Below are 26,567 nucleotides of genomic sequence, written 5' to 3' on the forward strand. Positions count from 1 at the left end.
CCAAAGCTTGACAACAAAGCGACTGTTTGCTGCACTCAACGGACACTCAGCGTCCAAGTAAACAAATTCTGCTGTATTTAAGAGTTGTTTCCACATTAACTTTCTGAACTAAACGAAAGTGTAAAGAGGAGTTTGAATAAACAGTTTCCCGTTACAGTTGTACAAATGTCAACATGGCTTCGAAGACAGACCAACTTCTTATCGTTGTGTCCATCCTCGAAGGTAAGCACACAGCTATCTTCTAACGTTAAAGTCAATTATACAATTAACATTACGTGAGACAATAGTATATGTCTTTTAATACTGAATTCAGTTACACGACTATCATGTGTAACGTATTCAGCTGGCTAATAAGTAGCCTGTTACTGCTGGTCATGCTATTTAGCTTTAGCAGTTAAATCCACCCTGACCTGAAGTGTCATCAACTGTCCGAGAGCTGGAGGAAGTATTCCGATCCTTTACTACAGTAACGTTAAAAGTACTAATACCACGCTGTAAAAATACCTTGTTACAAGTAAAAGTCCTGCATTATAAAAGTATGTTAGTAGAATCAGGACAAAAAAATAAAATAAACTAAATTTACTTAAAGTATTAAAAGTCGTCTGCTAACAAGGTTGTAACTATTGTTATGTCAAGTATCTCACATTTGTAAGTACCGGTAAGTTAAGTAACTTTACTTATGTAAATGTACTTAGTTACATTCCACCACTGACATCGGTCATTTTTTTTAAATAAAAAATAGTAAACATTCTCTCATTCCAGCTTCTTAAATGTGAATATTTTCTAGTTTTTATATCTTTGAGTTGTGGACAAAACGAAATATTTGAGGACGTCATTTTGGGCTTTGGCTAACAGATTTTTTCACTGTTTTCTGACGTTCTATAGACCAAACAACTAAACGATTAATGGAGAAAATAATCGATGGATTATTCACATCAGTATTGTGATATGAGGGTCTGGATTTTGTGATTAAGCTTAAATGTGTTGCTTTCCTCATCTTTAAGGTATAGGGATATCATTGTTAGGACCACAGAGAAACAACAATCATTTAGAGAGTTGATGGACTTAAAAGTAGACTTTTTTTCTTTAACTCTACCTAATTATCTACTGTTTTCATTGTCAAATCAAATAGAAAGTTACTCTCAGGGCAGGCTTACCACCTTTAGATTTATTATCTATCTAATTCATTGTAAGCAGTAGATGAAACTCAAAACGGCAGTTTGCTTTGCTACGTTTCAGCCAAATCCTTGTGAGCGTGACTCGTCATCTTAACTGGTGGTAATTCACCAGGTGAAAGTTTGTTTTGTACACAGGAGAAAAGTTTAGGAAAGTAAACCCATCTTTCCTTCCCCAGGTCGCCATTTCCCGAAGAGTGCCCGTCTCAGTCTGGTGGTCCAGGCGAGCTTCGATGGCGAGCAGCTGGCCACAGACCCGGTAGAGCACCGAGACCAGCCGTACTTCAGCACCGAGCTGGCCTGGGAGCTGGACCGCAGGACGCTGCACCAACACAGGTCTGACTTACTTACTTACATGCTTGTTTGATAAATGACATTACAAAGAGATGCAAGAACAGCCACGATTCAGTTAGCTAAGAAGTAAAAAGCCAATTTTTTCTCACATGACTCAATAATCACGTGTTTTTATCTCATCTGGTCAACAATAAAACTGTTGTTATAGCCATAGTCACAGAAGGTTAACAGCTTAAGAATTGCCATTAGATTTGGTTAGGCAGCAGGTTGAAAAGGTTGCAGTGAATAACTGTAGGGCTGCAACATGACATATTTTCATAATCATTTAATCTGCTGTTTTTTTCTATATTAATCGATTAATCAATTGGTCTATAAAAAACATGTATAATGTAAAAACAACAATCATCAGCCACTGGTCCATTACGGTAATGCTAAGACAAGGAAAAGCAGCAAATTCTCACATTTTAAGAAGCTGGAACCAGCAAATATTTGTCATTTTTGCTTGAATGATTAATTGCGTATTAAAATGATTGCTTCATAATTTCCTTACATTTCAGTAATGGATTTATCAACTAACTGTTGCAGCTGTAATTGACTAATTATAACACTGATATGTTATTATACAAACCAGTGTTGCTCGATGTTCAGAATCCCACAAGGAAATAAATATTATATTTATATTTGTTAATGATGATAATAACTTTATAACACATTTCAAACCTAAATTTTAAAGTTTATTAAAAACAAATAATACAAATTAACTAAAAGATGTTTTATATAGACCTTAGTGGTCTCCTAATACTGTATCTGAAGTCTCTTTTATATAGACCTTAGTGGTCCCCTAATACTGTATCTGAAGTCTCTTTTATATAGACCTTAGTGGTCCCCTAATACTGTATCTGAAGTCTCTTTTATATAGACCTTAGTGGTCCCCTAATACTGTATCTGAAGTCTCTTTTATATAGGCCTTAGTGGTCCCCTAATACTGTATCTGAAGTCTCTTTTATATAGGCCTTAGTGGTCCCCTAATACTGTATCTGAAGTCTCTTTTATATATAGGCTGGTATGGTCCCCTAATACTGTATCTGAAGTCTCTTTTATATAGGCCTTAGTGGTCCCCTAATACTGTATCTGAAGTCTCTTTTATATAGGCCTTAGTGGTCCCCTAATACTGTATCTGAAGTCTCTTTTATATAGGCCTTAGTGGTCCCCTAATACTGTATCTGAAGTCTCTTTTATATAGACCTTAGTGGTCCCCTAATACTGTATCTGAAGTCTCTTTTATATAGACCTTAGTGGTCCCCTAATACTGTATCTGAAGTCTATTTCCCCGAAATTCAGCCTTGGTGCAGAATTACAGCCACTAGAGCCAGTCCCAGAGAGAGGGGGGGGGAATGTGGCCTTGACCAACTGCCACTTTGCTCGTGTGAAAGCCATGATGTCTCTCTCTCTCATGGGTGTGCCAAATTTTCTGGGTGGGCAAAGCAGAGAAAGGGGAGGTAACCTTGCTCCTTATGACCTAATAAGGAGAAGATTCCAGATCGTCCCATCTGAGCTTTCATTTTCTCAAAGGCAGAGCAGGATACCCAGGGCTCGGTTTACATCTATCATCATTACTAGCCACTGGGGGATCATAGGCAGGCTGGGGGAATGCATATTAATGTTAAAAAAAACTCATAAAGTGAAATATTCATGCCATGGGACCTTTTAAGATTAAATAATTACAACAAAAACGATCAGTTAATAAAAAGTTTTAAGAAGAGGTTCAAAAGTTCCAAATGTTGACTAGTAGTGTTTGATTTTGTAAAAATGAATCAACACTAAAATATGTAATATGAATGCATCTTCTGTCCTCCCAGACTGCAGAGAACTCCCATCAAGCTTCAGTGTTTTGCTGTCGACTCTGTGAGTAAAAAGAGAGAGAGCGTCGGCTACATCGTCCTGGACCTCCGATCTGTACAAGACGTCAAACAGGTGAGCCTCTTCTCCTTCTGTCTGGGTGACATGTTGAAGTGTTACGATCAGTGATACCAAGCTGTTGTTCACTGAGACCAGACCAGTAAAAATATATATTTTTTTGCCTGTCAGGAGCCTCGCTGGTATCCGCTGCTGAGCAGTAAATACACCAAACAGAAACCAGCCCTCCTCCTCAGCATGGCGCTGGAAAACGACACCAAGCCCTCCGAGCCCTCTCCTGATAGGTTCAAAGCCAAGAAGGCCCCGCCCCGACAAGGTCAGCTGGTTCATCAGTACTGTTCTTGCTGTTTTCACATGTTACTGTTATCTCTTGTATGTTACTTGTATATGTAGAATTATTAACTGACACATGCAGCAGTAGAAGGTTAAAACTGGGACATGAAAGTGAATATATAGCAATTTGAGCTCTTCTGTGTTTATCTGATTGTTTATCAGTGTGATGCTGGGAAATAACATGTTCAGCAGTAATGTGTCTGACTAAAAACTGTATTTAAAACACTCAAAACAACACTTTTGTGGCTGATTTCTTGTTGGCGGTCTGTCTGCTCTGTCTGTCTGGTAAGCTTTGTGATATCTGCAACACTCTGCAGAGGTCCAGATCCCACAAATCTCACTCATGTGCAGTTTGTAAAGGAAGAAATAAAGCATATAACTCAGATCCTTTTGGATCAGTGATAACACACAGGAAATGCCGCACAAAGTTCTTCACAATAAGAAAAATACATGACATAAATAGACACAGAATGAACATAAAAACAGGGATAGAAGAGAACCTTTGCTTTGTATAAACAGAAACCAGAAGTTCTGTGTAAATTAACTTTTTATATTCTGTTCTCTTTCCCTTTGTCCCTCTCTTGTTGTAACTCGTGTGCTGCTCTGCTGTTGTAGGTTCTCCTGCAGTAAGTGACCTGCTGCCAGACAAGCTGGAGGCCTCACTGATCCCAGATCAGGGTTACCATCAAGTCGGACCTGCCGATCACTGCTCTGACATGTTCATCCTCTCCGTCACTGTGGCTTTTGCTACCAAACTAGAACAGGTGAGAACAGTATGTTGACCTCTGACCATCTGATTGTTAACCTCCAAGTATGCAGTGTGGTGTCGTTCAGTCGAACACCTTACGAAAAAACTACTGGCCTGATTTTCATAAAACTTAGTGGTAGCATGGGCCAAGGAAAGAACCCATTACATTTTGGAGTGGATCTGAATCACTGGGCGGATACACACATTTTTTTCTCTCACTTTTGTTAATATGTGCTGCATTTGTGTGGTGTCGGAATAATCAGCGTTCCCGAATTCACACTGCATTAAAGCTATAGTGCGTAGTTTCTGTCTCCCCAATGAGGAATTCTAAGTAACGACAACAAAGCTGTTTGTTACAAGCCTTCCGTGATCGTGCACAGCCCCCACTCCTCCTCCACACAGTCGCTAGTAGCCAAGGAGGACACGGAGGATTAAAAAAACATGATGGAGTCTTCAGAAGAGGTCATTATCTTCACTCGAGTTATTGCGCGTGAAAGTCGCCGGACGGTATAATCTTCTGAACGTAGCCATACTGAGAAATCCAGAGAGAGTTGTGTGGAGCTGATAGTCTTAATTGGCTTTGTAGCAACTCATTTGGCGATGGCTTAAATTTTCGGTAGACTTTGAGCGATTCGGGGGTGAAATTGCAGCATTGTTGCACTTTTCATTTGGTTCGGTTTACTTTCACACTGCACGTTGTCAGATGCACTAAACACTGTAAACGCACATCACGTGTCCGAGCCGGTTGCTTGTTTATTAGACAGAATATCTGAAACTTGCAGGCACTGATGCAGAAATAATAGATCAACACCACATTTATAACGTCTCGGGTTTCCTGGTTCTGCTTTAGCGTTTCTCATATTTTAGAAGAAGGCGAACAATGAGCAGCTGACAGACAGCGAGTGAAGTTGAGAGAGAGATGATGATGTCACACAGACGACCAGCGATGTGTGCTCAGAACAGCTTATGGATCTGAAAGTTATCATCCCTTAAATCATATATATAAGTCCGTAAGTTGTGTGAAAGGTCGAAATTGCAGGCTAGTAAATGCTCTGTTTTTGGTCCAGTTCCTTTGTTTGGGTCGGATGGCGTTCTTACCTAAAGTGAACCGAACTCTAGTTCACTTGGAAGAGAACCGAGACCCCCGTTTTCAAGTGGACCAGAGTTTGTTTGTTTGATTTGTTGTCTATTTTAAACCTTTGACCTATCAATTATATAGTCGAGTTTGAACCATCAAATGGGCTGAGTAAGCTGTCTTGTTGTTCCCCACAGTTGATCCCCAGCACTATGAAACTGTCAGCGGAGGGGTCAGGGTTCTTCTTCTACTACTCTTTACTGGGGAACGACATCACCAGCGAGCCTTTCCACAACCTGCTGAGCCCCGACTTCGAGCCGGAGCGCGCCTCTGTTCGCATCCGCAGCAGCAAACAGATCCTGCAGACCTTCCTGTCTCAGCAACCTAGTTTACAGGTGAGCGTGGAAGATTTTCATTAACAGCTCATTACAACCTGTTACTGGCCATGTTTCATCAGAGGTTCCTGTCCTCTTCAGGTCCACCTGTGCTGTGGGAATCACTCTCTGGGCAGTACAGACGTCTCTCTCTCAGCCCTGGCTGCTGTCTCTGTGGATCTGGAGAACAAGGCAGCGACGGTGGAGGGAGCATTTATACTCAAACCTCCTAAACGCACCAAACAGGCGCTGCCGGCTCTGCCCGCCGACCTGCAGCCAACTGTGGGGGTGGCTGTTACCCTGAGGAGGGAGGAGGTCGCACCACAGGTACACACACCTAGGAAATGTGGACTCAAAACACGCTTTCAAAGTGTTATATGCAAATTTGTGATTATATGTGGTCGTTTGCTGTTACACGTCTCTACTGTCCCTCCCTCTGCATCGTCTATGTCTGATAAATCAAAAGAATGAAAAAAATGTTAAAGAAAAGAACATCTTTGGACTTGTTTCATGCAGCTGTGTCAGACAGATAGATGACAGTAGATGAAGAGAGTGATGATAGTAATTGTGCAGAAAGATGTGACCAGTTTTGCGGTGGCATTGGATCCTCGTCTATTTGTTGCTCTTGATGTTCTCTCTGCCTCATCTACGGTTTTCTCTTTTCTGTCTTCATATAGTCCGACATGTCTTGACCTTATCATGAGCTGTGCTTTACGCTACAACAGTTTAAAAAATGTCTGATTTTGTTGGACCCTCTAATCAGAAAAGGAAAAACTCCCCCAAAAAACCTTTGAACGTGGAAAAAGTAGCAGATATCTCTAAATAATCTTTAAAATAAAAACACCTAGTTTTAGATTGGTTATTTTAGTTTGTGCATCCTTACGAGGGACAGAAAACGTCTTGTGGTGTGAGCAGCGGGATTTACTTGTAATCATATTTTGTTTTGTCCTTTCTCCAGTCTTTAGGGAAGAAAGAAGGAGGTGGAGCTCAGTCACACTCCAACCCTCCTCCCTCTGTTCCTCCTGCTGTACAGAGACCTCAAAGCTCCTCTCCGGTCCGAAAACCTCCCGACTTTTCCCCCCCTGGTCCTCCTCTCCCCCCTCTGTCCTCTCATACAGAGAGTGAAGCAGAGAGTCTGCTGGAGGAGCTTCAACGTGGTCAAGAGCAGGCAGGACTGCTGGCAGGTGAGGCTGGAAATAACCACACGTCAGCTTCACACAAGAAGTTTCTAGAGCTGCAGAGATTTAGTTTTCAACTATTAAATTAAGTCTCTGATTCCAGCTTCTTAAATGTGAATATTATTCTAGTGTCTACTCTCCTCTGTGACAGTAAACTGAATATCTTTGAGTTGTGGACAAAACAAGACATTTGAGGACGTCATCTTGGGCTTTGGAAAACACTGATCAACATTTTTCCCCATTTCCTGACATTTTATACTAGCCCGAACAACTTATTGATTAATTGAGAAAATAATCGACAATTAAAATATTTGTTAGTTGCAGCCCTAGAAGTTTCAGTCCAACCAAGGAGGAGTAACATTGTGTTTGTTCATGTGTCCAGCTGCAGATTTGGAGTTTCCTGTGCTGCAGCAGAGTCAGACTGAAGCTACAGCAGAAGGTGGAGCATCATCCGTTAGCGTCTCTGCTCCCAAAGTGTCCATCCCCTCCTCCGCCCATCACTACTGCTTCTCTCTGGACCTCCGCAGCCTGGGAAACCTCAGCCTGACACACCCCATCGCTGCGACGCTCAGGTATAAGACTTTGCCTTAATCCCTTAATCTCTCTCCAGAGGGGCCTGTTCATTATGATAATATTTCACTCACAAAGTGTGAAGACACAGCGTTGCAATTATAACATACAGTTTGGGTATAGTTCGCCTTCGTTTTCATGTCTAGTTAAGCCTTGAAATACACTATTATCATAGCAGATAAAAAATACGAAAGTTGCAATCATTTTATAAATATCCTTTAATACAATTTTAAAACAGCTACATAACCAACCATTCAGTGCAGTACAGCAGTCTAAATTGTTTAATGATGGTTGTGTGTTTGCTGTATTCCAGGTATTCGTATCCGTTCTTCGGCAGTGCAGCTCCCATCATGACCAACCCTCCTGTGGAGCTGCAGAGGAACATGGAGGCGTCGCTGCCTCAGTCCTACTGCGCCTTCGACTTTGCCACTCTGCCCCAACAACTGCAAGACACCTTCCTCCAGTAGGAACACACAAAAATACTTTACATACGTACTGTAGCCGAATGCTTGCAGTGTACAGACCTGTTGGTAGAGTGAGGAAGGATTGTCAAGTATTGATGATCACGTAATTTCTTTTATACTGTTTGTTCTTAACAATAATTGTTTGTCAGTGTTTATCAGATTCGTCTGTATATGTTTTTTAATCTCTGTTTATGAGTAAGATAAGGTAAAACTTAATTTATCCAGAGGGAACTTGTTTTGTAGCAGTTGCAGAACAAAGTGGGAGAGAGTGCAAATATATAAAGTGCAAATCAAACTAAATATAAACAGGGCTGTGCTCGATTGAAGAAATTCTTAGTCGACTAACGCTCATTCAATTGTATCGACTAATCGAGTTTCTCCGCAAAGAGTCATGCAAAAGCACCACTTTAATTCTTGTGTTTACCAGAGATGTGCTCGTACGTTTCTTGGAAATAAGTCATTCAGCATGAAAAAAAGCATAAAACATGACTTATCGACTAAAGAAATCTAAGTTGACTAAGACCAAAACGACTAATCGACTAAGAGGGAGCAGCCCTTAATATAAACAATACAGCTTATTAGTAAGGTGCAAAAATCAATGTACACAATGCCAGAAATGCAAACATTGACAGTAAAAAAAAAAGGTTGACAATTAAAAATCTAAGACACATGCCAAAAAGTAAACTATGTAAAAATAAGGGTGAAACTTAAATTATCTTTTTGTTCTTCTCTCTACAAAATCGATTAACTGTGCTTGAGTTTGCTATCTGATTTAGTGATGTTGCTATGTTTCTGACGCATTATTTGAAAGGACGCACGCATCCAGGGGACACACTCTATTTTGTCCCCCTGATAATTCTACATTATGAACAACAAAAACGTGTTAAAATCACAGAAATAAACAAAAGAAACATTGCTGCTTTAGACAGTTTGTGATGCTTCCATATTAATATCCTCTCTATTGTCTGCTAAATCACATTTGGCCAGCAGGTGGTGCCACAGGAATGTGTTTTCACATAGTTTTTTTCTCTGTGAACATTAATGATGGAGCTGCTGGACGCCCTGCAGTGTAATGTATAATGTGTCTGGACTCATGTGTGTATCTGTGTGGTGTTGTAGAGTTCCTCTGGTTGTGGAGGTTTGGCACAGAGACTCCACCAGCAGAGACCAGCTGATAGGACGAGCCTCCGTCCAGCTGTCTCACCTGCTGAGCTCCGAGAGGAGCAGAGTCCTGGCATCAACCGGAGAGCAGAGCTGGAGACAAACTCACCAAGACCGCATCCCTGTGCTCAATACACACCGGTAGGAACCAGACAGTGACGCACAGACTGATGATGACATGGTGCATGGTAACCACTGCTAAACCCCTGTGTTTCCATCCTTCAGTCCCAGTGGGAAGGTGGCAGAGTTGAGCTATGTGGCAACACTGGAGGACCTGGGGTTGGTCAAAGCCAGAGAAGTCATCGTGTCTGACTCTTCACAGGTGTGTGTGTGTGTGTGTGTGTGTGTGTGTGTGTGTGTGTGTGTGTGTGTGTGTGTGTGTGTGTGTGTGTGTGTGTGAGAATGCGTGCGCGCGCATTGTATTGGTTGAAATAAAATGGTTGTTTTTAGGGATGCCAATTTGGATTTTAATTTTTTTTTAATTTGGATTTTATAGCCGGGCCTTGTTAACCGATCATTAACCGCTAACTGACAACAGAGTCCTAGTTCAACTGTCCGTGGGAATTAACGGGAATAAACGGGAATTAATGGGAATAAACTGGATATTTTTAATATTGCTTGTTTTAATACTGTTAGTCTATAACAAGGAACTTAAATGTAGTTGAAAAAAACCCATCTTAATCAGTATAATCTTGGTTAAAACAACCTGATTTAATGCAACTTCAGTTGAATGTCCTCCCTATATTCGTCAGTGACATGCACGCACACAGTAATCAGCATGGGCTACTACATACTTGTCAACATTTAGTTTTTAAAATACGGAAGTTTTTTTTTCTTTTTTTTGAGGGGGGGGGTGTAATACTATTAACCTATGTGTGTTAATTGTATAGCCCACTTGTTCTTGATGCTACCTAAATGATAAATGCTACCAAAAAGTGTGTGTTTGTATAAGATGGAGTTTGTATAAATTACCCAACATTTCCAGTAAATTCCCATTTATTCCCATAATTTCCATTAATTCCCACAAAAGTTTCCAAATTGAAATGTTTTCCAAAATTCCCCAGCTTAACTTTCCATGGAAAGTTTCTGGAAATTTACCGGAAAATTTCCACCCCTTTGCAACCCTATTGTGGACACATGCAGACACTTTCCTGGAACCACTTGCGTGTGCGTCTCCACTCCATCCACCTGCCAGTGGCCAGACTCTGCCTGGCATACAGTGTTTAGGACGACCATTTTAACCTGCCAGTCCTCACTGATATAGGGGCGTGTGTTATGTAGCTCTCCGCTGTGAGCGACGTCCAGCAGAGAGCCACGAACTAAGCAGGAAAAAAGAGCAACTAGCAAACCAAAGTTGCACTGCTGCTAGTTAAGAAATAAATTGTAATGCCTGTTTTTCTTTTTACAAAGCAAAAGAAAACGGTCTTTCTTACTTATTTATTTTTGTTTTAATAATATTGTTTTTAACTACTTTTTAATAGAATTAATCAGACAAAATTCTTCCTGTCGGTTAAATGCTAATCATTAACATCCCTAGTTGTTGTATTAGATTGCATTTGATTTCACAGGTGTACCTGATAAAGTGGTCAGTCAGTCTACAGACCTCTGTGTCAAGTTTTCTGGTAATATTTCACTGTTTTTTTAATCCTCATGTGTCATCAGAACGAAGCTGCAGTCCCCACACAGCCGTCCTCCCACCCTGCTGCTCCCAGCCTGAGCGTCGCCCCGCTGGGCCCCACAGCTCCGACGGCCCCCAGAGACACCCAGGAGTACCGCACGGCCCTAGAGCTGGAGCTGTGGAAAGAGGAGCAGGAGGATCTGTTCGATGATCAGGTAAACACAGGACTGAAAGTAAACGTGATAAGACTAGATACAAAAAAGTATGAATGATTAAATACAATGTTATAGATAACGTAATGTAAACACAAAAGATGTAGTTTTTAATGTAAACATGCTGCAACATTAAGCTACGGACTGGGATTATACAAAATGTAGTTTTCATTTTGAAAAGCTAAAACGTTCCCTCATCGCTCTTTTAGGATTGCTAACTACAGTGTTTTTGACCTCATATAAACCGTGTTTTACATGTTGTTTTAATCCCTCATGTTGTCTGTGTCGACTGAAATAAATATATATATATACATATATGTATATATATATGTGTATATATATATGTATGTATATATATATATATATATGTATATATATATATATATATATATGTATATGTTTATATATGTTTAGTATATATGTGTATATATATGTATGTATATTATATATATATATATGTTATATATGTATATATATATATATATATATATATATATGTTTATTTTATTTGTGTATATATGTATGTATATGTGTGTGTATATGTATGTGTGTGTGTGTGTATATATATTGTGTGTGTTATATATATGTGTGTGTGTGTATGTATATATATATATATGTGTGTATATATATATATATATATATATATATATATATATATATATATATATAATGTGTGTTTGTTTTAGTTGAGGAAGAAAGAGCTGAGCCACATGCAGGCTCTGGCAGAGGAGTGGAGGAAGAGAGACCGAGAGAGAGAAGCTCTGGTCAAGAAGAAGGTACACAAAAACGCACAATACTTACACACTGCTGTATATGGTACACAAATACACACAACACTTACACATTATTGTATATACTGCAAGATGTCTTTTTTATATAGACGAATGGGACACTTCAATCTGAATTGGCCATGTTTTTCTCGTGCTTCTCCCCAAATCTCTTTCTGCTCGCAGGAGGTGGAGTATAGTCTGTTGGAGGAGCAGCTTCAGAAGACTCTATCTGATCTGGAGAAAAGAGAGAAACAGCTGCTTGAATCGGAGCTGGAGGTCAGACTCACCTCTGACACTTTAATATACACAGCAAATCCTCAGAATTTAACAGCTTAAACTAGTCAATGTTTAGTTTTTTTTTTTTTTTGCTTCAAAAATGAAAAAGTAATAATCTGGAAGATTTCCATTAAAAAATCTGTTAAATCACTATCTATCACCAATGAGGTAACACGATGGTGATTTAGCCACTGATGAAAGCCCTTGCATTTGCAGTATTATGAACTGGGTAGAGCTGGGCAATATATTGATATAATATCGATATCGTGATATGAGACTAGATATCGTCTTAGATTTTAGATATCGTAATATGGCATTAGTGTTGTCCTTTCCTGGTTTTAAAGGCTGCATTACAGTAAAGTGATGTCATTTTCTGAACCTACCAGACTGTTGTAACTGTTCTATTATTTTCCTTTACCCACTTAGTCATTATATCCACATTACTGATGATTATTTATCAAAATTCTCATTGTGTAAATATTTTGTGAAAGCACCAATAGTCAACACTACAATATCGTTGCAGTATCGATATCGAGGTATTTGGTCAAAAATATCATGATATTTGATTTTCTCCACATCAGCCCTAGAACTGGTGGACATTCCTGGGGAAAATCACACTTTCATTGTCATGGCATTTTCATTTCTCTTGTGTAAAAGAGGGTTATGGAATCTGTTCTAAAAAAATCAAAATGTGTCATATTGGTGAAGTGAAACTTAAATGTGTCCAATTGATACATCTACGCACATAAATATATTGATTAGACACTCAGAATAACAGTATATGAACGATATTGGTATTCCGTACATTTCTCAGCAAAAGGAACCACAATGTTTAAAGTGCCCATATTATGAAAAAAAACACTTTTTCTGGGATTTGGGGTGTTATTTTGTGTCTCTGGTGCTTCCACACACATACAAACATTGAAAAAAATCCATCCATGGTGTTTTGAGTGAGATACGGTTTCTGAATGTGTCCTGCCTTCAGTCTCTGGGTGAGCTGATCAAAATCGGCCCGGCTTGTGACGTCACAAGCCGAAACGAGCTGGCTAACCGCAACCGTTAGCTCGTAGCGTTAGCATGCTAACGCTAATGCTAACGCTAGCATGCTACCTCGTTCTCAATAACAAAGCACTGCTACAACACACACAAGTTCGCCATAATCTACAAAAGAACTACTTACATGTGCGCCCTCATTTAGAAGTCTCCCAGCTAATCCTGCCTTGTAACTGACCAAAGTTGGAGAAACAACTTCTATGGAGCTAGCTAGCTGACATGCTCTACATCTGAGCTACTGTGCATGGGCGAGTGCAATCAAAGATAGTACAGAAGAAGAAAAGAGGTCTCACTCTGTAGCTAAAACAGAAACCAGGTGAAAAGAGGATCTGCAGCAGTGAGAGAGAGCTGTGCAGTACAACAAAAATATGGTGTTTTTTGAAAATTAAACCATGTAAACCTATTCTGGTTCAACCTTAAAATACAGTTATGAACCTGAAAATGAGCAGAATATGGGCGCTTTAAAGCGCGTTTTGACAGCGATTCTGTTTGTGTGTTCAGACTCAGAGGCTGCAGAGGGAGCTGCGAGCTGAACACGATCTGACCCAGAGGGAGCTGCAGGAGAGCAGCAGGAGGCTGCAGCAGGACTGTGACCACCGGGTGGCGATGGAGAGAGACAAAGTCCGACTGATGGAGGAGGAGAGAGCCCGGCTGCTGCAGCAGGTAAAGACAAACACAGAGAGAGAGAGAGAGAGAGAGAGAGTACTTTTATCTGTGTCAGAGTGATAGTGCGTTCCATTTATACTTGGAGGTCTGAATTTTGGAGGTCAACGTTGTAAACACGCACCCTGAACTCGAATTTTCAAGTTGGGGAGTCGGACAACCTCGCAGTACCCCAATCTCAAAATCCAACATGGCTGCCCCGTGCATCAGCAGTAGGTAAAGCTGTAGTAATACACAGTTATTAGTCTCACAAATCAGTCGTACACACAGTCCTGTCCATCTTCTATCTGGTGACATGTTGTTACGCTGTTTGTATGCACAACAAAAACATGGTAATGCGTCTGTCGGTTAGTAGTAGTTTAGCTATATATTAAAATAATAACTTGTTTCTCCGTTTGTGTCGTCCAGATTGCAGACGGTGAGTTTCGGTACAAACAGCTGGAGAAAGAGTTCCAGCTCTACAGAGAACAACAGAACATCAGACCAGAGTTCAGACTGCAGTCAGAGGTCAACCTACTGACTCTAGAGAAGGTAATCTACTCGGTTCTAACATCTTTACTACCAACTTGTCTCAAACATGGAAGCAGGAAAATCCAAAAAAAAAAAAAAAAAACAGTTGATGTTTTGCTGTGTGATTATTAAGGTGGAGCTGGAGAGGAAGCTGGAGTCCACCACCAAGTCCAAGCTGCACTACAAGCAGCAGTGGGGGCGCGCCTTAAAAGAGCTGGCCAGATTCAAACAGGTACGTTCGTCTTGAGGGAGGGGCTTTAACAGTGAAGGACTCACCACTGTTTCATTAAAGATTCAGGGTGTTAACTTTTAAAAGACCTACAAAAAGTGGAGGTCTGTGAGGTTAGTTTTTGCACCTTTTGAAAAGATCTGGTTTGCATTTTAAAAATTGTACATTCCTAACCCAAAGTAAGTGGCTCCAAAGGCTGTTAGTTTCTATGTGGAGTAGTATTGTTTTAGCTGCAGGAAGTTGTAAATAGGTGCATCAAACTAAATGTAATTCTTTTCAAAATGAGCATCCAAAGTACCAAACACAAATGAGACAAACAGGGTTGGACAGCAAATACCGATCGATTTCATGATCACTTCATTTCAATATTCAAAAATATAGGTTTAAAAAATTAGACTTCAAATGTCTTCTTTTTGTCTAAGCAACAGTCTGAAACCCAAAGATATTCCGTTTTCAGTCAGAAAAGCAGCAAATTCTCAAAATTATATCAGATTATCAAAATAATTGACAGTTGACTTCTGTAAGTCAATGTATAATGTTAGAACCGATCAAATAAAAGCAGGTCAGTTTTTCTCACGGGCAGACAGTTGAAGTTTGGGACCCTTAAATCTCTGATGTCGAAGCCTCCTTAAACCCACCAGCAGAGAACATTTTACTTCTGGAAAGTGCATAACGACGTGACAGTAAAAAAAAAAAAGAACTGAAATCAATAAATGCACGGACGATAAAAAAACGCCTCGACAAGGCAAAGTCAAAGGACAAAAAACAAACCAGAACAAAAAAAGCCACACCTTTTGAGACAAACTTTACGGTGGAGAGCCACGCTGAGGCCTCTCCGTCCTGACAGCGGTTATTTTTCACAGCAGATAATAGTAGTTTTTCTGTGTTGGGACGCTGCAGGTTTTTAATGTGCTGCTGGAGACGAGCTGGCAGTGTTAGGACATTTAACAGCTCTGTTGACACCGAGCGAGCGGAGGCAACCGCGCCGCCGTCATCGGTCAGCCGACATCACACCAAATACACAAGTACAGTATGTACGTGGCCGATGTGCATAAAGGTGAGAGAGGCTCGAATAAAAGTTCCTTTAGCTAAGAACAACTTGCCGACAAACATTTCATGATGTGCCATCTCTTCACAATAAAAGCATCCTGTCGGTTTGCCAGTGGAAAGCTTTTAATGTGAAGCAGCAACAGCAGGAAAAGTTTGGGTTGCTTTAGCATTAACTTAACAACGACTTTGAAAGTGTGTGTGTGTGTGTGTGTGTGTAAGACAATTTGCATTGTCCATGTTCACCACGATAAATTTTGTCTGGTCTTTAAACACACCTCTTTCTTTCTCTTTCCTTTTCTTTCTCAACTAAGTGCTTCATTTAGTCAACTAAAAAACAACACAAAAAAAAAAAAAAAAAAAAAAAACCCCCCCCCCAAAAAAAACGGACCTTATCTGACAAACTAATAACTGTTACAGACATCAACCAGCTGGAAAACTGGACAGACAGTTTTTTCTCTTTTCTTTTTGCATCAATCTCTCTTCCTCTCTTTCTGTTTTTCTCCCCCATCTCTCCCTTTTTCTCTCCCTCTGTCCTTCTCTTCCTCCGTCACTCTATCGCTCTCAACCACTCTTCCTCTTTATTTTCTGCCTCTTCTATTTCCCTCTCTCTCTCATTCCCATCTCTTCCATTCTTTCTTTACCTTCCTTTCCCCTCCTCTTTCAGTCTCTCTCTTTTATAGCTTCACTTTGTCTGACTTTAACTTTCTCTTACCCGTTTCTTTCTCATTTTTTCTATTTTTCCACCTTTTTTTTTTATAACTTCCATTTCCCTCCTCCTTTTTTTTTTTTTTTTTTTTTTTTTTTCTCTTCCCTTCCCATCTTTTCCTTTCCTCTCTCTCTTCTTTTTGCATCAGTCTCTCTTCTTCCTCCCCATCTCTCCCTTCAGCCACTTCTCCTATCTCCCTGCTTCTTATCTCTCTTCATCTTCTGCCTTTCTTCTCTACTTTCCATCTTTTCCTTTCTTTACCTGATTTTTCCACCTCTCTGATCCCTGTATTCACCTTTTTTTCTCTCCACTTTTTACCTCTCTTTTCCCTTTCTTTCTTTCTTTCTCTCTGCCTCAACCGTCATTCCTTGTTCCCTCTCTCCCTCTTTTTCTAGCCCACACTTCATTTCTTTCTGTTCATAACTTCCTTATCCTTCCTCCTTTTTTTCATTTGTTTTTATTCTTCTCCTGTCTTTTCTTTTCTTTCTTTATACATTCTCTTTCTCCGTCTCCCCCCTCCCATCCCTCCTTCCTCCCCTCTCTAAGTGCCACATCATCGTAAAGAAAACACGGTGTGATTTATGCAGCTCTAAAGGGGTTCGGCGCTGAGTGTCACCCCCCGCCCATTAATCATCCCTGGGATTGGGTTGAGCAACAAGCTAGCCAGGCGCTAACTATTCAGATGTCACACTCTCGCTTTTTATAAAATATCAGGCCTGTGTTTACACGACCATCCGTCATGGCGCTCGGCGGTTTTTAAAGCCGGCTTTTGTTTGGTTTTTCTCGGCCTTTCCTCGCCTATTTATTCTCTCCTCTCAGCGCCTCGCATGGCGTGCTGTTTAGCTCAACTCGGATCATAAAAATTCTTGTCGGAGGAAGAATGTGCTTTTCGACTCAGGAGGTGTGGAGCGAGAATTAATGTCCAGACGGCTCCGAGGTATTAGATCAGAGAGTTAGCCTCTGTCTTTTTAAATTCAAAATATTGGGACAAGGAGCTTAAGTTGGTCTTTTCAAAGCAAAATATTGGGACAAAGAGATTAAAGTTCTGAGGCTGGAAGCTAAATTTGGTATTTTTACAGCCCAAGTGGAAGGTCAGGAAACTAAATTTGGTCATTTTTATAGGCCGTAACGAAAGAATATTTATATCTGTAAATCCAGCAGTAACATGAGACAACGGTGCAAACGTCCAGTTTACCAAAGTCTGCTGTCTTTGTAGTTAACAGTGTTTGGTAGATAAGAGCCAGTGGACGTCAGGTGTTTATCTGTTTAAAGCCTCAGTGATGAAAGTTGGTCTTTTTGTTTTGTGTCCATTTTTAATGCAAAATCTCTATTAATCTGTAGATCAGTCGGCAGATAACTAAATAACCAGTGTTTCTTCCACTGATCAGTGGAGTTTTGTTACAGACACTTAACAACCCTTACTGCCAAAAAATATACTCGATACAGTTAAAAAAAAAAAAAAAAATCTATTTAGACATTTTCTGCATTTTCTGTTTAAAACCAGACAAAATATTTTTTAGCACATGCTAACTCCTCCACCAAGGCATGCCCTATCTCACAATGTTAACGCAGTGTGAATTTTCCCAGTCGGGGAACTCATTTTCCCGATTATTCCGACGCCACATGAATGCAGCACAAATGTCCTATCTCGCAATGTTAACGCAAGTGAAAAATGTATTGTGTATTCGCCCCGTGATTCGGATCTGCTTTCATGAAAATCGGGCCAGTAATTTTTTCGTAATACTGCTGACAAACAAACAAACCAAACCCAAAAACACCTTGGCGAAGGTAACAATCTGGATAGAGGAGGACGACTGAGAAAGCAAGGGTTGGTGTTTCATCTTATTAAAGATCGACTTCAATAAAATAAAAAATAAAAACAGACATCAGGGAGCTGTGCAGTTTACGAGGTTTGGGTTTATGAGGAAACAGAAGCAGTGTGATATATTCAGATTTTAAATCTGGAGACAAAGAGAGCACTGAGAATCAAACGGATCTTAAATTAGCAAAATCACAACCACAATTAAAATTGGATGGAAGGAAGAGTGAACAAGGCTAAAAGCCTAAACATGCTCAGCGACACGTTTCAGTAACATTTCGTTTTAATGTTTGATACCCGGGCCCGTTTGTCATATCTTGGTTTCAGTCAGTCAAAGCACTCACGCTTTCAAAGTTTGGGGTTCAATTCCCTCCGTGTCCGTCGTGACTAAAACTGACCTCTCTCATGAGTCTGTTTGTATAAAGCTGTCTGTCAAACAGCAGATGCAACATGTCCTCAGAGGGAATTTCAGTATTTCTGGTCTCAGCGGAGGCTCTCTGATGGTTCCCACTGAGCATTCCTGGAACGTTCTGGAGCTCCAGTGTGAGGGGCGTGCTCCAGACAGGGAAGGTCAGGGAGGGTGGTAGGTTTTCTGGAGCTATTGAGGGGATTCCGTGGAATACTAATATGAAAATAACCCAGACTGCAAAAACAACATCAGTTGTACTTTCAAATAAAAAGTCTTTAAATAGTCAGAGGGCCTCATTCTCATATTCTTTTCCTAAACCTCTTCAACTTTTTTCTTCCGAGTTGCGTTCACCAAACTCACTTGTTTCAGCCTGATAAATGCCAACTGTTCATGCGATATCCATACATAACATAATTAATGCCCCCTAAAATTGTTCTGATTGATTATGTCGTTTGGAGTCCGAAATCGAGCAAGTGTTAAATGCCTGCTCATACGTAGGTCTACTTATGATTTGATCAGATAGTTCCTGATTTAAATACACATTTTGCCAAATTCTTAAGTTATATTTCTGCAAAGTTCTTGTACGGCTGCTTGTGTTGAGGCAAAGTTTGGCTTGTTTTGCTAAATTAATAAAACATGATTAATATATCCCTAAAAGTATGGCGCTAAAAAAAAAACCTTGGCTCGGTATCGAAACAATACCCAGTTGTAGTCAAAGAAAACTAAAGGAGTACATCAGTGTGCTCGGTGGTTTTAATCTGACCAGCAGCTTCTATCGCAGACAAACAGACCGTGTTCTTAAACTCTGCTCCTGGGTCTCTTATCTCCTACTTATCGCTCCAAAAGCCCGCCAGAGCAGCCTGGACACACTGATCTTAACCCTTCAAACACTCCAAGAATATATCACTGCTGTGGAGTTATTTAACCCTGTGTGGACCAGATCTCATCTGGGTTAGTTAAAGTCAATTATGTAGACTTCACTTTCATCTGTTTTGGCAATTCAACAATGAATAATAACATCAAATAAAATCAAAAAAATATTTCACATTGTTTCCATTATTTATGCAGTCCTGTTGATGGATTCATTTGTTTTGTGCCTATGATGCTGTTTTGAGACTTGTGTGGAGCTGAGACTTTTAGTTAAAAATTAAATAATAATAAAATTAGGGCAACGATTAAAAGTTTTAATCGCATTGTTATACGCAAAATCCAATAATGAATTCAAAAGGAGTGTATAGCGCAATTTTATTTTAAATGTTCTGCCATATGAAGTGCCATAACATTTGTTCTGCAAACACTTAACATCAGCATTTTGTTTATACAGTAGCAGTTAAATAAAATATTTAGTGTAAATCTCAATTTAAACAATGTAATCAAAGCAAATACAAAATTAAAGCAGATTGCCACTGCCAGGGCATTCATTTCATTTTATCCTGTTTGTTTTATATATATATGTATATATATGTATATATATATGTATATATATATGTATATATGTGTATATATATATATATATATATATATATGTATATATATGTATATATATGTATATATATACATATATATATATATATGTATATATATATATATATATATATATATATATATATAACTGCCCACAAAATCCTGCGCCACAATCATAACATTAAAACTGTAATTCCCAGGTAATTCTGGTTACCCAGTGATGTCCACTAGTCCCCAGTGAGAGTAACACGTTGTAAAGTTGTCACTTTTGCGGTCCTCTCCTTTTCATACAACTCGTGTATTCTTCTTGTGATGGTGTGTCTTGAGGGAGTCTCATACCTGCCGTCATTTGTTGCGATTCTCAGAATGTTTCTCAGACCGACGTCCTCCACGACACTACTGGGCCTGCAGTCTGTAGCTGTCCTCTTCGCTATGGCATTTGTTAGCTTCTCTTGCCTTTGTTTATCTATACTTATATATACGCCCACACGTTTGTTTCGTTGAATGATTTGCTGGTATCAACGGTGTGTGTTGCATTTAGGTGATATGTCAGACTGGAAGTACTCCGGCGATAAGAAAATTCAACTTTGCAGTGGTTACAAATAACTTTGGTTCTGTCGACTGCGCCGTCTGGAAGAACTTTAAAATGAAAATAGCCATGTAAAAGTTCCGTACCCTTCTCCATGTTTGTTTATCCGCCAATTCTTTTCTTTTCCAGTTCCTGTAAGCGCGGCAGCAGTCAGCACCGACTTTTACAATAATAAAAGAAATAATAAAAACTGCGTTAATGTGCGATAAAATAATTGTCGGTGTTAATTAATTGAGATAACGCGTTAACTTTCCCAGCCCTAAATAAAATGTATTACTTTATTAATTGTATTACTAAACCTTTATTTATGTCAAAAGATGTAGCTCAAAGTGATTTACAACAAAGAAAATGCAACACATTAAAACAACTCTTAGAGGCGATAATAAGATACAAGAAAGTTAATTAATGGATAAGTCGGTCAACAGAAAAACCATTGGCAACCTACAATTTTTTCAAGTAAAAATGTCAAGCAATCGCTTGTTTCAGCTTTTATTTGTGAGCATATGCAGCTTTTCTTTCTCTCGGAATGGTTGAAAACATGTTCACTTTGGGCTTTAGGGAATTGTGATTGGCATTTTAACTATTTTCTGCCATTTTAAAGGAGGAACTATTTATATATTTTTCACAAAAAATAATGGCCGGATTAATAAAAAAAAAAAATCGTCAGCTGCAGGTTTAATGTGTAAACCGTCAGTGTTTTAGTCTTCATTAAGAAGATTCCTTCAACAGTTGGTCCTGTGTTTTCCCCAACATCGTGTCAAAGCTGCACCTTTCTGGGCTTTATGTGCCGCTGTTATTTATTTGCCTCGTCGCTAGGGTTGCACGATATTGACAAAATGTGATATTGCGATATCGATAATGAATATTGCAATATCGATATTAATTTCGATATTGTTAAACATATGTAAAATTACAAACGTTACGGAAAACGCATCAAAATAGATTCCTAACAAATTAAACAAGTTTTCTTGCAACACAAGGTTTATTTCAACTGACAGTCGTATTGGACTGGTACAACGTGAATAAATAACGGTGTTTCCAACACGTAGACTAATGTGTGGCGATGCGCCTCACTATCAACACCGGCCGCCGCACATTGCGTTTCGGTATTCTTTTCTTTTCTTTTTTTAACACTATTTAAAACACGTTCTTCTGCATCTTTCCCTGCTCTCCACTGTCTCTCTGTCACTTGTGTCTCGCTCACACACACACACACACACACACACAGCTCCTCCCACCATGCGGTGTTTGGTGTTTTTAGCCCTCAACGTCGTCTTCCAGGCAGCGCGGCAATGGTTATAATGAGGGTTAAAGTGAGGGTTAGCTGCCTGTAAGGAGACGGTGGAGGCTTAAAACCCCATCGAGCCCACCGCGTCTGTCTCCATCAAGGAAAGAAGACGGCTGGCGAAATTCATATTTCAGATATTGAGTCGATATATCATGCACCCCTACTCGTCGCTGCACTCAAATTTATTCAGATCCAACTTTGACTCCTGGTGAAGTCATGTCAAATGTTTTCTGGTTTCAATTTTCTGCTTTTCTTTATTTTATATATTATGTCAAATATTTTACGGGGGTTTGGGCTGTTGGTCAGACTAAGCTCTTTGAGCTCTGCGACATTTTAAAGGAATTGTTTCACTATTTTCGCTATGAAGAATATAATAATATTCCAGTGAAGACCGTGAGTCATTACATCAGTCCTGGGTCCTATTTAAATTATAACTCCCCTCTGAACCCCCTCAGGTGTGGAGCCAGCTCAGCTTCAGTCGCTCAGTCCTTTACACAAAGCAGACATTTTATATTTATCCACATTTTTCTGTGATTTCAGCTGTTTTGTGAGCCTCATTTGTCTCTAACGCGAGTCCCAGTCTTCCTCCCATCGCGTCCCCAAAAACCCTCGGTGAAAAACTCTCCCCGAACTCCCACAGGTGGAGAGCCGCTCAGAAAACTCCATCTGAGCTGAGAAAAGTGTCCACGTGTGTTTGTACGAGCCGTCCTCCCCCGGCTGCTCGCGACTGTTGACCTCTGAACGTGGGGACGAGTAATGGAGGGAAGACGGAGGGGAACCTGGGGGAGGAGAAGTCGATCTCTGGTCATCTATCCCAAACCCTCTCTGAACCCTCAGGCCCCCTGCTGCACACAGCTTGTCTAAACTTTAACATCAGTCGGCCTGTTTGAACTGGTCACCATATTTTAAGGCCTCTGTGTTGAGCTGCATGATACACATATCGTGTTTCTTGCGCGATCTGATGTGAAGAAGAAAGTCCTCTTCATTTATTTTTTCACTTTCATTTGATTATTTTTAGATTTGTGACAGTGGTGGGCAAGAACCAGATTTCTTTTCGAGGTTCATTTCACAATGAATGGCATCCTGTTGCGTTTCCAAATAACGAAATTCAATATGAACAGGTTTTTCTTCAGATCATTCAGATGTTTTACTTTTATGTTGTGGTAAATATTTGATCCTCCTGTTAGAGTTAAGGTTGATTTCCGATCCGGTGCGCACGCTTAAATGTTTGATTTTATGCAAACTGGCTGAACCGGCACTTGTCATCAGGACACGCTCTGCTAATTAAAAAAAAGTTGGCCTACATCAACAACCTGTGCCAATGGCGTCACTGCGCTAAATCCCAGCTTGTGTTGCATTAGTAACGAGCAATGTGACGAGAGCGACTTTTTGTTGCATTTGCAACATTTGTTTTCTGCACGGAGCTCGTGCTCCGCTGTAGCTGCTGGGAGGATTCGTGACGTAAGAACTGTAAATGATCTGCTTCACGGTCCTGAGTTTTAGTAGCTTTTCTCCTTCACCCCGCTCCCCAGTCGCCGCCGAGGCCTCGCTATCACCTCGTCGTCTAATTGTTTCAGGACTGGGCCTCAGATTGTCCTTGGCAACGGGCACTAGAGAAAATGTTTAGCATGTTTGTTTTTCTAGTAATTAGCCTTAAAACTGCCGTAATACAGACTGCTAATGGTCCACAGAGAGCTGAGCCTGTGTCAACATACCACCGCCTGCGTGTGTGTGTGTGTGTGTGTGTGTGTGTGTGTGTGTGTGTGTGTGTGTGTGTGTGTGTGTGTGTGTGTGTGTGTGTGTGTGTGTGTGTGTGTGTGTGTGTGTGTGTGTGTGTGTGTGTGTGTGTGTGTGAGAGAGAAAGTAAGAGAGAGAGAGAGAGATGTTTTCATGAGAGATTGTGTGTGTTTTTTTTCTGTTAGGAGGTGAGGTGATCAGGCGTGTGAAAAGTGGTCGGCAGGGCAGTAATGTGAAAATGTTAGTGTTCCCATCCAGAATCAGCCGGCTGGTCCTTCTGCTCTGTATCACCAGAACACACCGACAGATTCCAGCTCCTCAGCTCACCTCCAGTCTGCTGCTCGCCATGTTTTCCACGTTTATCTGCCCCCGTTAGCAGAGCGGCTAGTCGCTCGGCCTGTTAAAAAGATATTTCAATAACTGCTGAATTGGTATGAATTTAAATTTGCTGAGGATATTTAGTGTTTCCCAGCAGGTTGTTGGATGTAAACCTGCGAACTTGGAATCCCTTTTGATTGATTGATCAAAGCTCTGACACAATCTACATGTTTTTGTTTCCCCTGCGCAGACGGTTTGCCTGATTTATTAACGTCCAGCTGTAAGCCAGTAGACAGAGCCCAGATTAGTAGTATGGGTCGTTTTGGGAAGTCTGAGCTGGAGGCCCGGAGCAGCTGAAAGAAATACGACTTTTTAGACGTTTTTATTAACTTTTCTCATCGTGTTCGTGTGAATTCTTCCAAGTCCTGCAACATTCTTCTCAGGGAGGTTTTATGAAAATGTGAAACCAGACAAACGTATCACCGACCTCTGTGTAATTAGGAAAAACAGTTCCTTGGCCTCCAAACACACACATTTCAGCACCGAGGTCAGAGGTTTATTTTGAAATGTTCTCAGTTCAGATTTGACCTGTAGACCGCTGCAGGACGTCACGACTCAAGCTGTGAACGTGGAACACGTTTGGAAACATTGCGACGGTCCTGAAGTGAAACAAGTTAAGTCTCGTTCACCGTGAACACACCAAAACAAACGCGCCACACGTTTAGTTTTAAGCGTCATGTTTTTGTGTGCGTTTGTTTGCAGCGGGAGCAGGAAAACGCCATGACTCGTCTGAAGAAGCAGCAGGCGGAGCTCGAGGCCATGAGGCTGCGTTACCTGGCAACGGAGCAGAAGGAGGCGGTCCACCAGGACAGAAAGGAGCTGGACGACATCAGGAACGAGCTCAACAGGTCAGATCCTTCAGCTTTCAAGTTCTATGTCATAAATGTTAACAGTGAGGTTTTTAACTAGTTTATATTGTATGTAAATGTATCTGTGTGCACTACATACTGCACTCTGTGCTTATTATCTAACTCCTATCTAATTAAGAGAAGTTTTTGATATTTTCTTTGCCAGATTAAAGCAGCAGGAGGACCGGTTGGGCCCCGCCTCGTCCCCGTCTGGCCCCGCCCCCACTCAGAGTGTCAATGAGAGCGCTGACGAACATCTGAGCCGCCTGTTGGAGGAGAGAGACACTCTGCTGAGGACCGGCGTCTACACGCACGAAGACCGAATCATCGCCGAGCTCAACAGACAGATACAGGACGCCATGAGGGACAGAGGAAATCTCTGACGTCCAATCAAGAGACAGGGTCGCATCTGAGACTGCAGGTCAACCATCCACTCTGCTGCATTCACACAAACACGCCTGAGGTTTACTGTGTGTTAACGTGTTACTTTAACCAGACAATGTAAACGTTGCCTTGAATCCGAAGTACAATACTTAAATAACTTCACACATTCATGTACGAGTGTGAATGAGTCTGAGTGTAAATGAGTGTTTGTAATCATTCCTTTAAGTCCATCTGAGAGTCGGAATGATTACAGCAACAAAATATCAGTGTAATTATGAGTATGCAAGGTATTGTATTAAGATGGACTTGAAAAAAAAGTGAACCTGTCCTTTAAAGGATCATTCCACTAGTTTTTCATGTCTAAAGCTTTAAGACTACAATTTTTTTCCAACAATAATTGATAAATAATTTAATAATAATAAATAATTTCCTAATCTAGCCTTTTAGATAATCTGCTTTCTTCATGCAGAAAAGTTTCAGTTTCTTGTGAGCTTGATGCATTCAAGGACAATCAGACGTCTGAGAACCTGCATGAACCTTTTCACAATGTTCACTGGAGCTGAAAGGATTAGTCCATTTATTTGTTAATTGTCAATTATTTATTAACAATTTTGACATCATCTTGTGCTTGGAAACAATTGTGATTGACACTTTAGAAACTTAACGACTGAGAAATCCGAAAATAATTGGCAAATGAATCGACATTTCCCAAACAAATCTAAACACTGACTGTGCTGAATTATCTCTTAAGATAATTCAGAACTGAAGATAAAATGAACTGAAGGAAATTAAAAGCTAAATACTGATTTCTGAATTAGTTCAATATTTTCATGATAAGTAGTTAATGGACTAAAACATGAAAAACCAGCGGTCTGTTCTTTTGAATGTTTGAGCATCAGAAGGTTCAAATCTGAAGCATTATTGAACCTGAAATATGTGTGTTAAGTTATTAGAGAATGATGAGTTTCGCTGTTTGTTCTGATGAGGTTTTTATGTGACAGCAGGTGGCGCTGCAGCCTCAGAAACTACCACTCCTCTGACCTGCAGCTGCTGTGAAACATTTATTTATTTTTTTATCATCAGAACAGAAATGACTGACTTCTGTGTTTGTCTGCAATAAATTATTTTGGGATAAAATCTGCTGTGTAAATGTGTGTTTTTGTTATTTTCCAATAAAGATTTTTAATATAATTCTGTTTTATTAAAGAGCAGAGAGCCACTGGAGAGATGTTTGGACTGTTTAACAAATAAAGATCATTATGAATTCTTTTCTAA

General features: G+C 40.2%; 1 protein-coding gene across 2 annotated transcripts; it reads left to right on the forward strand.

Annotated features, from left to right (window-relative positions):
- LOC120560625 (centrosomal protein of 120 kDa) lies at nt 1-26,567 on the forward strand. 2 transcript variants are annotated; one of them, XM_039803303.1, is made up of 21 exons: nt 5-57; nt 158-222; nt 1,355-1,511; nt 3,329-3,443; nt 3,558-3,702; nt 4,335-4,483; nt 5,740-5,937; nt 6,019-6,243; nt 6,875-7,100; nt 7,477-7,666; nt 7,978-8,127; nt 9,248-9,430; nt 9,515-9,611; nt 10,952-11,122; nt 11,806-11,895; nt 12,073-12,165; nt 13,720-13,881; nt 14,290-14,412; nt 14,525-14,623; nt 24,763-24,908; nt 25,075-26,567. In XM_039803303.1, exons 2-21 carry the CDS (start codon nt 174-176, stop codon nt 25,289-25,291), a joined length of 2,985 nt encoding a protein of 994 aa, XP_039659237.1. In that variant the 5' UTR covers nt 5-57; nt 158-173; the 3' UTR covers nt 25,292-26,567. The 2 variants fall into 2 exon arrangements, 1 of the variants encoding a protein (XP_039659237.1); XR_005639497.1 differs by lacking the exon at nt 25,075-26,567 and adding an exon at nt 15,521-15,677 and having other exon boundaries at nt 1-222; nt 24,763-24,799.

The sequence above is a fragment of the Perca fluviatilis genome, chromosome 6 (genome assembly GCF_010015445.1).
Source record: "Perca fluviatilis chromosome 6, GENO_Pfluv_1.0, whole genome shotgun sequence".
Lineage (NCBI taxonomy): Eukaryota > Metazoa > Chordata > Actinopteri > Perciformes > Percidae > Perca > Perca fluviatilis.